Here is a 13,572-nt window from a genome sequence, read left to right as displayed (position 1 = left end):
ACTCTGAGGGTGACGCTATTTTCAGAGCAAACAACTTCCACGGCCTTAGATTGCAGCAGAGCTAGACAATAGACTGTACGACTGAATAAAAACATTAAAAGAGGACTTTTGGGTGTAGAGGATGAACGAGGCGGGTCAGACTGGTCAGTGAAAAAGTGTGATAATGCTGTCAATTGAACCGTTGGACGGTGACAGAACACGCTGGCATTGTAAGGTCTTGGGGGCTTCAGTTGTAGAGATGTAGCTGGCGTAGGGGAAATGGAACTTGTCAATTGGCGTTGTTCAATGCTGAATGATGTTGGAAGGATACCTTATGCAATGAGTCGAAGGGGAGGTAGTTAAGCAGACGAAGGAATAGGTATCAATCGACTTCCAGCAAATTGGCCAATTTAAAACTTTTCTTTTCGTTTGGGCTTGGTAGGGAGACATTCTGGTAGTAATTGGTATACATCTTCTACCTACTGGTCTTCACCCTCTACTTATCCATACAGAAGGAACAAATCACAAGAAATTACAAGAAAAAGCAAATCAAGAGAAATAAGCCAATTAAATAAACCCCAATTTGCTGCCTACTTTCCACAATCTCGTGTCTTGCAACTCAATAAACAGCACCACCAACAATGACACCATACAAACACGAAACCAGTTGTCTTCCCCAATTCCCATACCCTCCCTCTCCGTACTCCCCATCGGACCTTATTGGAAACTCCACCTGGCAACACCGTCAAACCTCACCTACCAGCCAAACTTTAAATCGCCAAATAAGATGACCATACAATTCACTACCCTACCTTGTCGTCACCTCCACTACCATCCCCACCACAAAGCCACCATCCAAAAAAGTCCCTAACCACTACCATCCTTCAATTACCAACGCCATACTACCAAACTCCCAAATACCCACCAACTAACCACTCCATCCAATGTGGCTGCAAAAGTCAAGTCTCCACATTGACCCATCACGCAGTGCATTCTGCAAGCTGCTGCAACAAACCACTATGAGTGCCAATAGAAAGCCACGGCAGTTCGTAAAAAAAAGGTAAAAACCAGCAATTCATGAACCTTCTCCCACTCGGCTGAAAAAAAGACGTCATTGTTGATTCTGCCTATAAATAAATAATTCCTAATTCCTCATAAACGGTCCCAGTCGGTTATTCCTCTGGAGACGCCTACTAGCCGAGCCAAACTACCCGCCACACAAGTATAAATAGAGCCTGATTCCCACCAAGACCGACAACTTTTGACCCATTTTTTAACCCTTATTTCCACCCCTTCTCTTCACTACTTCTCTACTTCCCTGGTTTCAGCTGGTCTTGGCTTGGCTGCGAAAGTGGGGGGAGCATTCTTTACCTGCATTTTTTGTATGGCTTTTTTTCGTGTTATCAGAAGCACCCCGGATTTCGTTGATCCCATCATCAAAACAACACCCATAAGCTGTTTCTAAGCATTTGCACAAAAATTGAACATGCGGCCAGCGCCAAAACACTCGAAGCTGACCGCAGACGGGCTTGGCGTGACCATTCTGTTGCCGCCTGGTAATACAAATAAGGGCAGTGTAACGCTTCCTAGCACGCCACTCAGAGGACCCAATACTTCAACACGGGGCGTCAATGTGGGCAAACTGCCTAGAACGGAAGAGTTTGGCTCTTCGTTGGAGAGGATCCGGCTGCTCAATAAAATCGGCCTTAGGTCGCCAATGTTGGACCGCCACAGACCGTCCCATGGGCTTGAACCGTTTCCCTCTCGCCAGTTTGAAGAGCTCCAGTCTGTTCATACCCATAGAACTGTGAAGACTATGGCTTCACGGATTTTCTCCATTGTACATACCCCTTTGTCGAGTTTCAAGCGGTACTACGACGACTTTACCACCATAGACTGGGCCAAGGCGTTCATTCTGATGAATATGTTTAACTATGGCCTTCACCACGGAATGATGATTAAACAGGGAGCTGCACCAGACCCAGAGAGTGGTGATGATGGCGATTCTGTCTTTCAAACGCCCCTTTCGCTCCTCCAGAATTCGTACCTTCTTTTGGGTAAATGGGTCTTGATTTGCATCATTGCATTTTTCTTTGCCGTCATTGCATTCTTTATTGATAAGTTTGAGGTGCTTTTTGTTGGGTTTAAGCATGGTTACTGTAAGACAAACTGGTTTGCGTCCCAGGTGTCGTGCTGTTCCCTTCCCGTAGACTCATCAAGCGTGTTTTCCAATGTTACTTCAGAATGCCCAGACTGGGTCTCGTGGTCTACTTTGCTTGAAGGCAACAGATTGAGCAAATACGTGAGACTTGATTTTGCCATCTACGTTATTCTCACCTTGGCATTGGCTCTTTCTGCTGGTATGATTACACTTACCACGAAAATTCCATCCAGACTTCCTCATTTGAAGGATGAAAGTCCAATCCTGACCGCCGATTCCACCTATGACGATTATAATATGGATCCTGATTGCCCTGAGAAATCTGCCAAAGTTATATATTCCGGAGCAGGCTCCGGTGTCCCTGAAGTTAAGACGATCTTATCTGGTTTCGTCATTAGAAGATTCTTGGGATCATACACCCTTTTTGCTAAAACTGTGGCTTTGATTTTTGCAATTGCATCGGGAATGGCGCTTGGTAAAGAAGGGCCTTACGTTCATTTAGCTACCTGTGTGGGTAATATCTTCACCAGACTCTTCCCTTATATCAATGGCAATGATCTTTTGAAAAAGCAGGTTCTTTCTGCATCTGCATCTTCGGGGGTTGCCCTAGCTTTTGGCTCCCCGTTGGGTGGTGTCTTGTTCATTTTAGAGGAGATCAACCATTACTTACCATCGCATCAATTATTCCTCATCTTCATTTGTGCCATGACGTCTACGTTATTCCTTAAATTCTTGAACCCATATGGGACTGATAAAACAGTGTTGTTTGAGCTTAACTATGAGTCTGACTGGAAAGCTACCGAGCTTCCATTCTTCGTCATCATTGGAATTGCAGGCGGTTTGTTTGGCGCTTTCTTTGTTCGCTTCACCAAATGGTGGCCAAAGACTTTCCGCCAGCTTCGGTTTATCAAAGGCCATCCAATGGTAGACATCTTCTGCGTTGCATTGGCTACCGGAGTGGTAACCTTCTGGAACCCATATACAAAACAGGCGTCCTCAGAATTAGTCTTGGATCTCGCTACGTCTTGTAACAGACATGAATTAGATACAACCTTGTGTCCAACTAACAAAGACCAATTCGTGGCTGAATTCTGGCGCTTGCTTGTTGCATTTGTCATAAAAATCATCCTCACGTTCATTACATTTGGGTTGAAGGTACCATGCGGCATTTATGTTCCATCCATGGTTGTTGGAGCACTTTTCGGAAGATTATTCGGCATGGCTATCCAGCTTGCAAATAAAAGATTTACGCTTGACGAGCATCTTAATATCGAGGTCATGAACTACATTTGTGCTGAGAATTCAGGCGAATGTGTGGACTTGGGTATTTACTCAATGATAAGCGCAGGCGCTTTCATGGCAGGGGTTACACGAATGAACATCACTCTTGTCACTATTTTGTTTGAACTCACAAGTTCCTATACATATGTGTTGCCTATTGCCATTGCAATTGCAGTCGCCAACTGGGTTGGTGGTCTTATCGAAGAGAACTCTTTATACGAAGCCTTGCTCATTGCCAACGATTACCCATTCTTATCTCCTGAATCTGAAGCAATTGATCCATTTGCTTCTGCTGGTGAGCTTTTACCTGATGGAGATTTCTGCAAGAAAGAAGACAGACATGAGCTCGACGACGAGGAAGACAGCTCCAACAACAAGGGTTCGAGTACTTCATCTGAAGATCCATCAGACGTATCCCAATTGAGCAGTTTTGGACTTGAAGAAAAGCTCCATATCGATGTCACCGAGACGCCGTATGTCTCTACCAGAGTCTTATGGTCGAAGCTTACTTTGTTAACCAAAAAGTCACTTTTAGACGGCTGTATTCCTCTTATAAAAGAAGGGGTTTGCGTGGGTACAATGTTCTTCTCGGAGTTGGAATTCTGTTTAGACAGAATCAGCGAGTTTTCCCATGAGTTCGAAATCACCGACGATATCTACGTTCGGGTATTCAAAATCAGCCCTTACCTAGACTCAGCGTGGAAGCCGTACCTTGAACATAACTTAAAAGCACTCGGCTTCGCAATTGACTTCCAGCGCAACAACTCATACAGAGACGTCCCTCCTGAGGACTACTTCAACTACAGGACCAACGACGAATATGTGAACTTTGAAAACGAAAGAAAAGCATACGAAGCACATTTGAACTCACTCACCAACGTTACTCGCTACGTCAACACAGATCCAATTTTCATCAACTACGATGCCTCGTTGACGTTGGCACATCTTATATTCGACAGGATCGGTACAAGAATCGTGGTGTTACAAAAAGACGGAAAGTACTACGGCGTTCTCCACAAAAAAGCGCTCGTGGATTTCTGCCGCAGACCAAAACAGCATTAAGCACTTGCCTAGAGAAATCATTTACATGTTTCTGTTTTGTTAGAGATGAGGGTTGTCTCAAACGGCTCGCAGCCATTGTACTGCAACCACCTCCATGTTTCATTTTTGGCTGCAAAAAACGTCTTGGGCGCGCCACCTGAAACAGACCCTCTCGGCAAACTGGTATAAGTAGACGCCCTTTCCCCATTTTATTTAGTTCTCTAGTTTTTTAAACAATGTACACCTATTCGAAATACGGGTCTCGTATGTCTTCTTCCCTGGTATACGCTCCTCCAGCGCCCAACGCCGTGGTATCCAAGTATGCTACCAAGGAAAGGAAGAGAGAGAAGCCCAAGCCAGTGTTACGGTTGTTTGATGCTCCTTTGCCTGATGGGGCTAACCAGAAGCATAAACCGTTTGTTAATGATTACCAGAATGAGTATGTCCATTCAGGACAACCTTCTACCCAGTTTATCAGAAATGTTGATAATCCTACTGAAGGGTACCCCAAGTTGAAGAAGTTGAAGGAGTTGAAGGAGAAGCAGGTGGATAAGCATGCTATTAAGCCTTATGGAGTGAGAGTTGAAACTAGGCAAATTGTACCGCTTTTGAATTCGTGGGTTAGGGATCACGCTCTTCAATTCGATGTGATCATGATAGGCGCGTTGGTGGAGAACCAGTTCTTGTTACCGTTATTGGAACTGTTGCCATTGTATAAGCTTTGTGCTAAGCCAGGGTTTCTTTTTATTTGGACAACTACTGCTAACATTAAGCAATTGTCTAGTCTTCTTAACAGCGACAAATGGAATAAGAAATTCAGAAGGTCAGAGGAATTGGTGTTTGTTCCCGTGGACGAGAATAGTCCTTACTTTCCTGGCCAAGTCAATGATGGTTTCTACCATGGAGAGTTCAAGGGTAAGAAAGCCAAAAATGGCAATGGCACGTCGTTGTTCCAGAGAACCCAATGGCACTGTTGGATGTGCATCACTGGTACAGTCAGAAGATCGACCGACGCTGAATTGATCCATTGCAACGTTGACACCGACTTGCAGATGTCACCGGTGGGAAGCCCTGGTGCTGCCTACAACAACGCTGTGCCTGAAGCGATCTACAGAGTGGCAGAGAACTTCTCCAATTCCAACCGTCGGTTGCACATTATCCCTTGCCGTACAGGGTATAGGTTGCCCGTGAGGATGAGAAGAGGCTGGGTGGTGGTGCTGCCAGACGTGCTTGTTGACAATTTCAACCCAGAAGAGTACGAAGAAGAGATTCAGTCGAAGCTGACGGTGAAGCACAAGACGGTGAACACTGGAGGCGGCAACCGCCACGTTCAGCAATTTTTGGTGCCACAGACACGTGAGATAGAGGGATTGAGGCCAAAGAGTCCTTCATGAATCTAGAATTGTTAGTTAAAAATTTCTTGTTCAGATCGATGGTCAGAAATAAGTTGGATTAGGAAAGTTCTCAGCATCGTTTGCACTCTGAGTGAGCTGAGTTAGGTTATCATCACAACATCGAGGGGGAGACATACCAATTAATAATTGATTTCATTTGTGGAAAGCAGGAGTTATAAGCTTTTATTCTTTTTGTTCTGTCTTGCATTCTTCTTTTTGTGGTTTCTCAGTTTTTCACTCATCGCAGGCTAGAACCGGGTAACGGTGCGGGCATGGACCGGAAAAAGCAGGACAAAGTCGGAAGCCCCGCGACTAAATGGTACGGATTATATTTCTCGGAAACTCAATTGTGGGAGTCAACCGTTTGTGACTCTGACTCCGACACGAAAACGGAGTCGGACTTCGCCGGTGCACCGTTTCACCAAAAGAAAACCCAACCACTCCAAGTCGTCTGCAGGTGTTGTCGAAAGCCCCTTACTACGTCTCCAAAAACCTAACCCTCATGACTTGATTTATCATCGGCCCCACCGATCAGGCCCACTTACCGACGCACCACAATGAGGGCCAAGGTGGAGCGCGAAAGCCCTGTGCCTGTATGCAGTACGAGGTGGGGAAAAAAATTACACCACCCTTGGCTTTGTCCCCCCTCAAGGCCCGAAAGCGACCAGTGAGCGACACAGAAAGAGTCAAACCCAGACGTGACATGATGGAGTCAAAATCTCAAAAAGCAGGCCGGCTTCGGAAATCATAAAAGATACGCCCCTCAACTTCGTCTGATAAGGTAGGGCGCCCGGTTTTTCCGCGTCTAGGGCTACCAAATCGGGATACAATTCCTTCTGCGTCTGTGGCTCTCTCTAGGTCGCATTCGCCGAGGATACCATTGGATATGCATTGGTTTCCCCAGACAATTAAAAATTCCCCCCGGAGATAGTATATAACCTCGCGAGTTCGCCCCCAGGATTTGAAAGAGGTTTTTCTCCAGCACGTTATCAAGACTTTTTCAACCATGGCTAAAATCGATGTTAAGAACCCCATCGTGGAGATGGACGGAGACGAGATGACCAGAATCATCTGGCAATTCATCAAGGACAAGCTCATTACTCCATACTTGGATGTTGACTTGAAATACTACGACTTGGGTATTCTCTACAGAGACGAGACGGAGGATAAGGTTACTACCGATGCTGCCGAGGCTATCTTGAAGTATGGTGTTGGTGTCAAGTGTGCTACCATCACGCCAGACGAGGCCAGAGTGAAGGAGTTCAACTTGAAGAAGATGTGGTTGTCTCCAAACGGTACCTTGAGAAACATCTTGGGCGGTACTGTTTTCCGTGAACCAATTGTCATTGAGAACATTCCTCGTGTGGTTCCTACCTGGGAAAAGCCAATTATTATTGGTAGACACGCTTTCGGTGACCAGTACAAGGCCACCGACGTTGTTTTCTCCAAGGCTGGCCAGCTTTCCCTTGTTTTCAAGCCTGATGATGGCTCTGCCGAGGAGGTCCACCAGGTTTACCACTACGATGCCCCAGGTGTCGGAATGGCCATGTACAACACCGACAAGTCCATCACTGACTTTGCCGAGCTGAGTTTCAAACTTGCCTTGGACAGAAAGTTGAACTTGTTCTCCTCCACTAAAAACACCATCTTGAAGAAGTACGATGGCCGTTTCAAGGATATCTTTGAGGGCCTTTACGAGTCCAAGTACAAGAAGGACTTTGAGGCTGCTGGTATCTGGTACGAGCACCGTTTGATCGACGATATGGTTGCCCAGATGTTGAAGTCTAAGGGTGGTTACATCATTGCCATGAAGAACTACGATGGTGATGTCCAGTCCGACATTGTCGCCCAGGGCTTTGGTTCCTTGGGTCTTATGTCCTCTGTTCTCATGACTCCAGATGGAAAGGCTTTCGAGTCCGAGGCCGCCCACGGTACCGTCACCAGACACTTCAGACAGCATCAACAGGGTAAGGAGACCTCCACCAACTCCATCGCCTCTATCTACGCCTGGACTAGAGGTATCATCCAAAGAGGTAAATTGGACAACACACCGGATGTGGTTACCTTTGGTGAGAACCTTGAAAAGGCTGTCATTGACACCGTTGCTTTGGACAACATCATGACCAAGGACTTGGCTTTGACCCAGGGCAAGACCGACCGTTCCTCTTACGTCACCACCGAAGAGTTCATTGACGCCGTCAAGTCGCGTTTGGACAAGAACTTGGCTCAGGCCTTGGGCAAGTAAATATCTGGGGTTTAGGCTACATAAAGAATATTATTGCACGTTATAGAATATCTAGGCTTTTTTTATGTAGTGGTAATGGTTGCAAAAAAATTCCATTTAGTGAAAACACGTGACACGTCACGTGTGAAAATCGCCAAAAACGCTCCATCATCTACATCTACGAACCATCCTACTTCAGACAACCAAGACCTTCCTAGCCAACCATGAACGTAGGTTCTATTCTTAATGGCGAATCCCAGCCTGCCAAGAAACCTGAAGACGATTCATCCAAATCGTCAGAGCCCAAGCCATCAGCTTCTCCTCACCAAAGACACTCCATCAACAACCTATTAAACGACCCAGCTCCAGCAGCAGCAGCTGAACACAAAGACTCAGATGGTTCATTCACTGAAACTCCTCGTCCATACAGAAGCTCAATTGCCAGTCTTACCAATGACAAGGATGTTGATTTTACTACTGGCAGAGAAACAACTAATGTGAGCAGAACCAGTGTTGAAGAAACGAAACCTATTCCAGTCAGCACTGAGTTTGACGATAAGGAAGTAGTTTCTCCAAAGACAGAAGTGAAAAAGGAACTTGAAGAAAAGACAGAAAAGCCAGAACAGCCAGTGGAAAAGACTAAAGAGAAGAAATCAGAGACACCTGAAGTAAAGCAAGATGGAGAAGGATCAGCTACGCCTGAACGTAAAAGATCTTCTGTGGTTGACCTGAAAGAAATTGCCACGCTTAATAAACTTAAAAGCAGTTCGAGAAACAGAAAACCTCGTCGGTATAATAACCCTCCTATTTGGGCACAAGAGTGGATCCCAACTTCTCAGAAGTGGGAAGGACATGTCCAGAAACAGCACCCTACAGAACCAGCAGAAAACGGCAATATGGGCGTTTCAGACAAACACGTGTTTAACCAGGGCCAGATGACTTCGGTGGACTTGGAGTGTTCTGTCACTGGTGTGCTTCCACCTCCATCTGTGGTAAGGACAATTGCAGAGTGGATATATGCCAACTTTGTGGAAATCCCTCTTGACAATAGACAATTCTTGGAGCTTGAGCTTAAGTTCGGTACAATCATTGACAAGTCTACTGGCCGCCGTTTGGACCTTGGCGTTTCCACTGAGTGTATTTATACGAAACTGTCTAATGTTCGTTTCGATATGGGCGTACACGAAGTGGGCTGGAAAGAGATGACCAACTACTTGGAAGAGTTGGAGAAGGCTTTCCAGGAGGAAAAACGTAAAACAGGCGCCAAGGGCCGGAAGTTCTCAACTTTGGATTCAGATGTCACTGACCAGTTCTTCCAAATCACTGAACGTAACGAGCAGCCCAAGAAGGTCAGAATCAGTAAAGATAATACCTTGACGCCGCCCAGGTACGTTGCCATTGAAAAGAAACGTGTTTCTGATCTTTACATCCACAACCCAATGTCCATGTACGACCTTCGTCTACTGATGCTGTTTGAATTCCCTGTTCCAGAGAACAGTGTTGAGCCAATTCTCAAAAAGAACAAACCTTCGCTTACAAGAATGAAAAAGAGAAACACGTGGAACCACACGCCGACGGTTACCAGGTTCGATTTCACAAAAGTCAGTGTTCCCAAAGCAACCAAGAACAAACTGGGTAAGTCTGTCATGGAGAGCGACACGTCCCATGAGGTGGAGTTGGAAATGGACCCCGTGGAGATTTTCCGTGGTTTCGATAAAATCAGAGACGGTTCAGACACGATCAGGTTTGAGGAACTTGTTGAAATTTTCTTGAACAACGCCAGAATCCTCAACAACAGAGTAACCAAACTCGCGTCGAAGTAAGTGGGTTTCCAATGGCTGCAAACAGATAGGCCCAACAGGGACGAGTTTGTACTGCATACAAGTAAGGTCTCAGCGCGCTGCCTGGCTGCTGCTGTCAACGAAGGAATCCAAAGTACCACACACTGGTTAGTTCATACATTGGCTATGTCTTTGGCATTTTTCATCGTTTCTACTGTTTTCACTGCATTGGCGTTGGTGTATGGATTGGTGATATTATTTTCACACCAGCCACGTCCTGCACACCCAGAAGAGCTGTTGTATGCTACCAACGATGAAGAAGGCACAGTTCACCACTTACCAGCCAGAATCACATCATTGAAGGCTCCTGAAGCTGCTGAAGGTATTTTGTTGAGTGTGGTTGTTCCTTCTTATAATGAAACGTCCAGATTGGGCAAGATGCTTGAAGAGGCTGTGCTGTATTTGGATGAAAATTACAAGGGCCAGTATGAGATACTCATTGTGGACGACGGGTCCAAGGATGGAACGGCAGCTTACGCGTTGGAAGTCGCTGCTACGTTGAAGCTTCCAGCCCACGTGTTGCGTGTGGTGAAGTTGATCAAAAACAGAGGTAAGGGAGGTGCCGTGACACACGGTCTTTTGCATGGTTCCGGTAAGTATATGCTTTTCGCCGACGCTGATGGAGCTACGAGGTTTAGTGACGTGCAGAAGTTGCTTGACAACCTTGAAGGAACCAACGATGCTGCTATTGCCATTGGACTGCGAGCACACATGGTGAACACAGACGCCGTGGTTAAACGTTCGTTCATCAGAAACTTCTTGATGTACGGCCTCCATACGTTGGTGTATATATTTGGCATAAGGAAGATCCAAGACACGCAGTGTGGGTTCAAGATGTTCAACCGTCCTGCTGTGCAAGCCATCTTCCCCCACATGCACACAGAAAGATGGATCTTTGACGTGGAGGTGCTTCTTCTAGCTGAGCTCCAGAACATCCCTATCACAGAGATCGCCGTCAACTGGCAAGAAGTCGACGGGTCCAAGGTGGACTTGGCCAAGGACTCTATCCAGATGGCCATCGACCTTGTGGTGACCAGATTGGCATACTTACTTGGTGTGTACGAGCTCGACGAGTGTGGACATCAATGGGCCGTGAACCATTAAAAAAAGAGCTATTTTTATCATCCCACAACGCCATATCGGCAGCTTGTCCTCTGTGTGGTAGGTTTTCCAACCCGCGCACCGACTAAAATAGGCTCGGCGCGAAGCCTACCCAGCCTACATAAATATTCACCAGATAACAACCACGATATAGATCTGGCCATGCGGGACCTCTTGGTGTACGTGAGCGGTAAGAACCGCAGGACGCTATTCATCGTCTTGGCCACCTTCGCTTTACTCAATCTAATATACATCCTCGGCTTCTCCTCAGTAGCCTTGGTAAACGGGCCCAGTTTAACCGCTGGCATAGGTATCTGGAAGTTTGGAACTGACCAAGCACGCTACTATGTGGTGGACGAAGAGTTTGTGCAGATCAATCCTAGTCTTCGGAAGATCGCCAAGTTCTCTGAAGACGTGCCTATGGGGAAAGCCGAATTGACACTGGCTCTTATTGAAAAGTTGGAGAAGAACGGTGGTGAGCTCTTGAAGCAGATCCACAAAGATGTCTCTGATAAGTACACTGAAGAGTACAAGACGATTCTCAGAACGGACTTGGAGAAACAGATGCAACAAGATTATACGTACCTTTTCTACCAGACGCTTCAAAAGAGTTATACGCTTCTTGGTGAGCTCAAGGCTAGGTACTTGGAGCTGCACGAGGCTGAGATCAAACAAGCCATTGTGTATGATTACCTTAAGGATACGACCGATAAGGAGCTCAAGGCAAAGTTCAATGAAGAGACGGTTTTGAAATTTGACAGACAGAAGTACTTTAAACATGTGTTTGATGATATCTTGGTGAAGCGCAGCCCACGGATCACAAAACTCACTCTGGCTGAGGTCGGCAGACCAATTAACGGAAACTCGTTCCACGAGATTATTGAGCCGACCTACTCGAAAAAATGGCTCATGAGGAAGAGAGTGACGCTTAGAGATGACCAGTTTGAAGAGCTCCAGACAACTCACGACCATGTGGTGAGAGAGCTTCGACTGATCCCACGACCACCAGAAGAGCTTTATTCTGGAGAAGGAATTGCCATTAGTGCCAATGGGCTTCACCTTCCGGGAGCGTTGATGCTTGCAGCGCAGCTTCGCCAGGTTGGTTCTGAATTACCTATAGAGATCGTGCTTGATACTGAAAAGGACTATAATAGAAAGGCGTGCGAGGAGATTGCACCAAAACTCCTGGCGAAATGTGTTGTTACTGAACGTGTTTTGGGCCTGGCTACGTTTGAAGTGTTGGGGAAGAATCCGTTCCAGCTTAAAGCGGTTGCTTTACTCATGTCTTCTTTTGACCATACTATTGCTTTGGACGCAGACAACTTTGTCACGAAGAATGTCGATTACTTGCTTACCTCCAAGCCTTACTTGGAAACTAGCTTCATTCTTTGGCCTGATATCTGGCACAAGGGCACTTCGCCATTGTATTACGATATTGCACGGTATAATATCGGTGAGGTCGTCAAGAGACAGGGAATCGATAACACACGTCAATTTAGCGATTATGCTGGCGCAGACCATGATAAGGAAATCTATTTCCATGATTTAGATGGTACTCCATCAGGTAGAGGCGTGGAGAGTGGACAATTGGTGTTCTCCAAACGAGAGCATTTCCGAAGCCTTGCTCTTGCTACCTACTACAACATCCACAAGGACTTTTACTACCCGCTTATTTACCAAGGTGTTCATGGTTCTGGAGACAGAGAGACGTTTGTACCTGCATTGCATGTCATGAACGAACCATACTACCTTTGTGAATTCGAAGTGCAGTTCCTGGGTATCGACAGACCTGTCCATGATAAGCCTGGAGAGACGTTCTTTGACGAAAGTACGCTTGTTCAAAGAGATCCCCAGGAATCACAAACGTATGCACGTAAATGGCGTACATGGCTTCGTTCCCAGGGCAAAGACCTGCGGCTCTATATGTTCCAGAGGAACGAGTTTACCCGAGACCTTGTCAAACGGTTCAAAGAAGAAACTCCCGAATCCGAAGACCCATCAACTATCTTTCTTCATGTCCATATGCCCAAAATGAATCCTCTCTACAACGAGGTTTCTACCAAGGACAGGTACGACTACTCCTCACGGTACATACGAAAGATTGGCGACCAAGACCATCGAATCGGCAAGGCCGACTACGAGCTTCGAATCCATGCCTTATCTCAATGGCTTGTTTGTGAAGAGTTCACAGATGAAGCCTTCTGGAACAGCTACGAGGTGGACCGGAAAGGCCTATGCGAGAAGATTACCGATCTCGTCAAGAGTCTAAAGAAAGACTCCAACGATTTGGCCGCTGCTGAACTTAAGGTTTTCGACGGAAAGAAACACATTGAAGGAAAGAAACAGGTTGTTTGAAGTCAAAGGACCAGGTTCCTCCAAAGCAGCAGTCAGCCAGAGTCAGAGGACCAGTCAGGATCGCAGTTTTTGCACCCAAATTCGGACTTTGTCGCAACCAGAAAACGCTCGTATTTATAGATACCCACGTTTTCCGGAACATTCCGAGCCGAAAACGTGACTTCCTGGAACCTTCACTACCCAAACAACCTGCTA

General features: G+C 46.2%; 6 protein-coding genes across 6 annotated transcripts; all 6 read left to right on the top strand. All coding sequences in view use genetic code 12, as the record gives it.

Moving 5' to 3' along the window:
• Positions 1-1,465: 1,465 nt before the first annotated feature.
• On the top strand, positions 1,466-4,483 carry GEF2 (Gef2p; the record flags this gene model as incomplete). The annotated part of the gene is made up of 1 exon (XM_025484905.1): positions 1,466-4,483. The coding sequence occupies one exon, from the start codon at positions 1,466-1,468 to the stop codon at positions 4,481-4,483; it is 3,018 nt and encodes a 1,005-aa protein (XP_025339836.1).
• A 215-nt stretch (positions 4,484-4,698) lies between these two features.
• On the top strand, positions 4,699-5,856 carry KAR4 (Kar4p; the record flags this gene model as incomplete). The annotated part of the gene is made up of 1 exon (XM_025484904.1): positions 4,699-5,856. One exon carries the CDS (start codon positions 4,699-4,701, stop codon positions 5,854-5,856), a length of 1,158 nt encoding a protein of 385 aa, XP_025339835.1.
• A 1,006-nt stretch (positions 5,857-6,862) lies between these two features.
• IDP2 (isocitrate dehydrogenase (NADP(+))) lies at positions 6,863-8,101 on the top strand (the record flags this gene model as incomplete). Its single annotated transcript, XM_025484903.1, has 1 exon — positions 6,863-8,101. One exon carries the CDS (start codon positions 6,863-6,865, stop codon positions 8,099-8,101), a length of 1,239 nt encoding a protein of 412 aa, XP_025339834.1.
• A 203-nt stretch (positions 8,102-8,304) lies between these two features.
• Positions 8,305-9,903, top strand: CET1 (polynucleotide 5'-phosphatase; the record flags this gene model as incomplete). Its single annotated transcript, XM_025484902.1, has 1 exon — positions 8,305-9,903. One exon carries the CDS (start codon positions 8,305-8,307, stop codon positions 9,901-9,903), a length of 1,599 nt encoding a protein of 532 aa, XP_025339833.1.
• A 144-nt stretch (positions 9,904-10,047) lies between these two features.
• ALG5 (dolichyl-phosphate beta-glucosyltransferase) lies at positions 10,048-11,025 on the top strand (the record flags this gene model as incomplete). Its single annotated transcript, XM_025484901.1, has 1 exon — positions 10,048-11,025. The coding sequence occupies one exon, from the start codon at positions 10,048-10,050 to the stop codon at positions 11,023-11,025; it is 978 nt and encodes a 325-aa protein (XP_025339832.1).
• Positions 11,026-11,184: 159 nt separating this feature from the next.
• Positions 11,185-13,377, top strand: CXQ85_001182 (alpha-mannosyltransferase; the record flags this gene model as incomplete). The annotated part of the gene is made up of 1 exon (XM_025484900.1): positions 11,185-13,377. The coding sequence occupies one exon, from the start codon at positions 11,185-11,187 to the stop codon at positions 13,375-13,377; it is 2,193 nt and encodes a 730-aa protein (XP_025339831.1).
• Positions 13,378-13,572: the final 195 nt, after the last annotated feature.

This window comes from Candidozyma haemuli (genome assembly GCF_002926055.2).
Source record: "Candidozyma haemuli strain B11899 chromosome Unknown B_2014730914, whole genome shotgun sequence".
NCBI classification, from domain to species: domain Eukaryota; kingdom Fungi; phylum Ascomycota; class Pichiomycetes; order Serinales; family Metschnikowiaceae; genus Candidozyma; species Candidozyma haemuli.
Note: the sequence above shows the minus strand (reverse complement) of the source record. Positions and strands in the feature narration are given on the sequence as shown.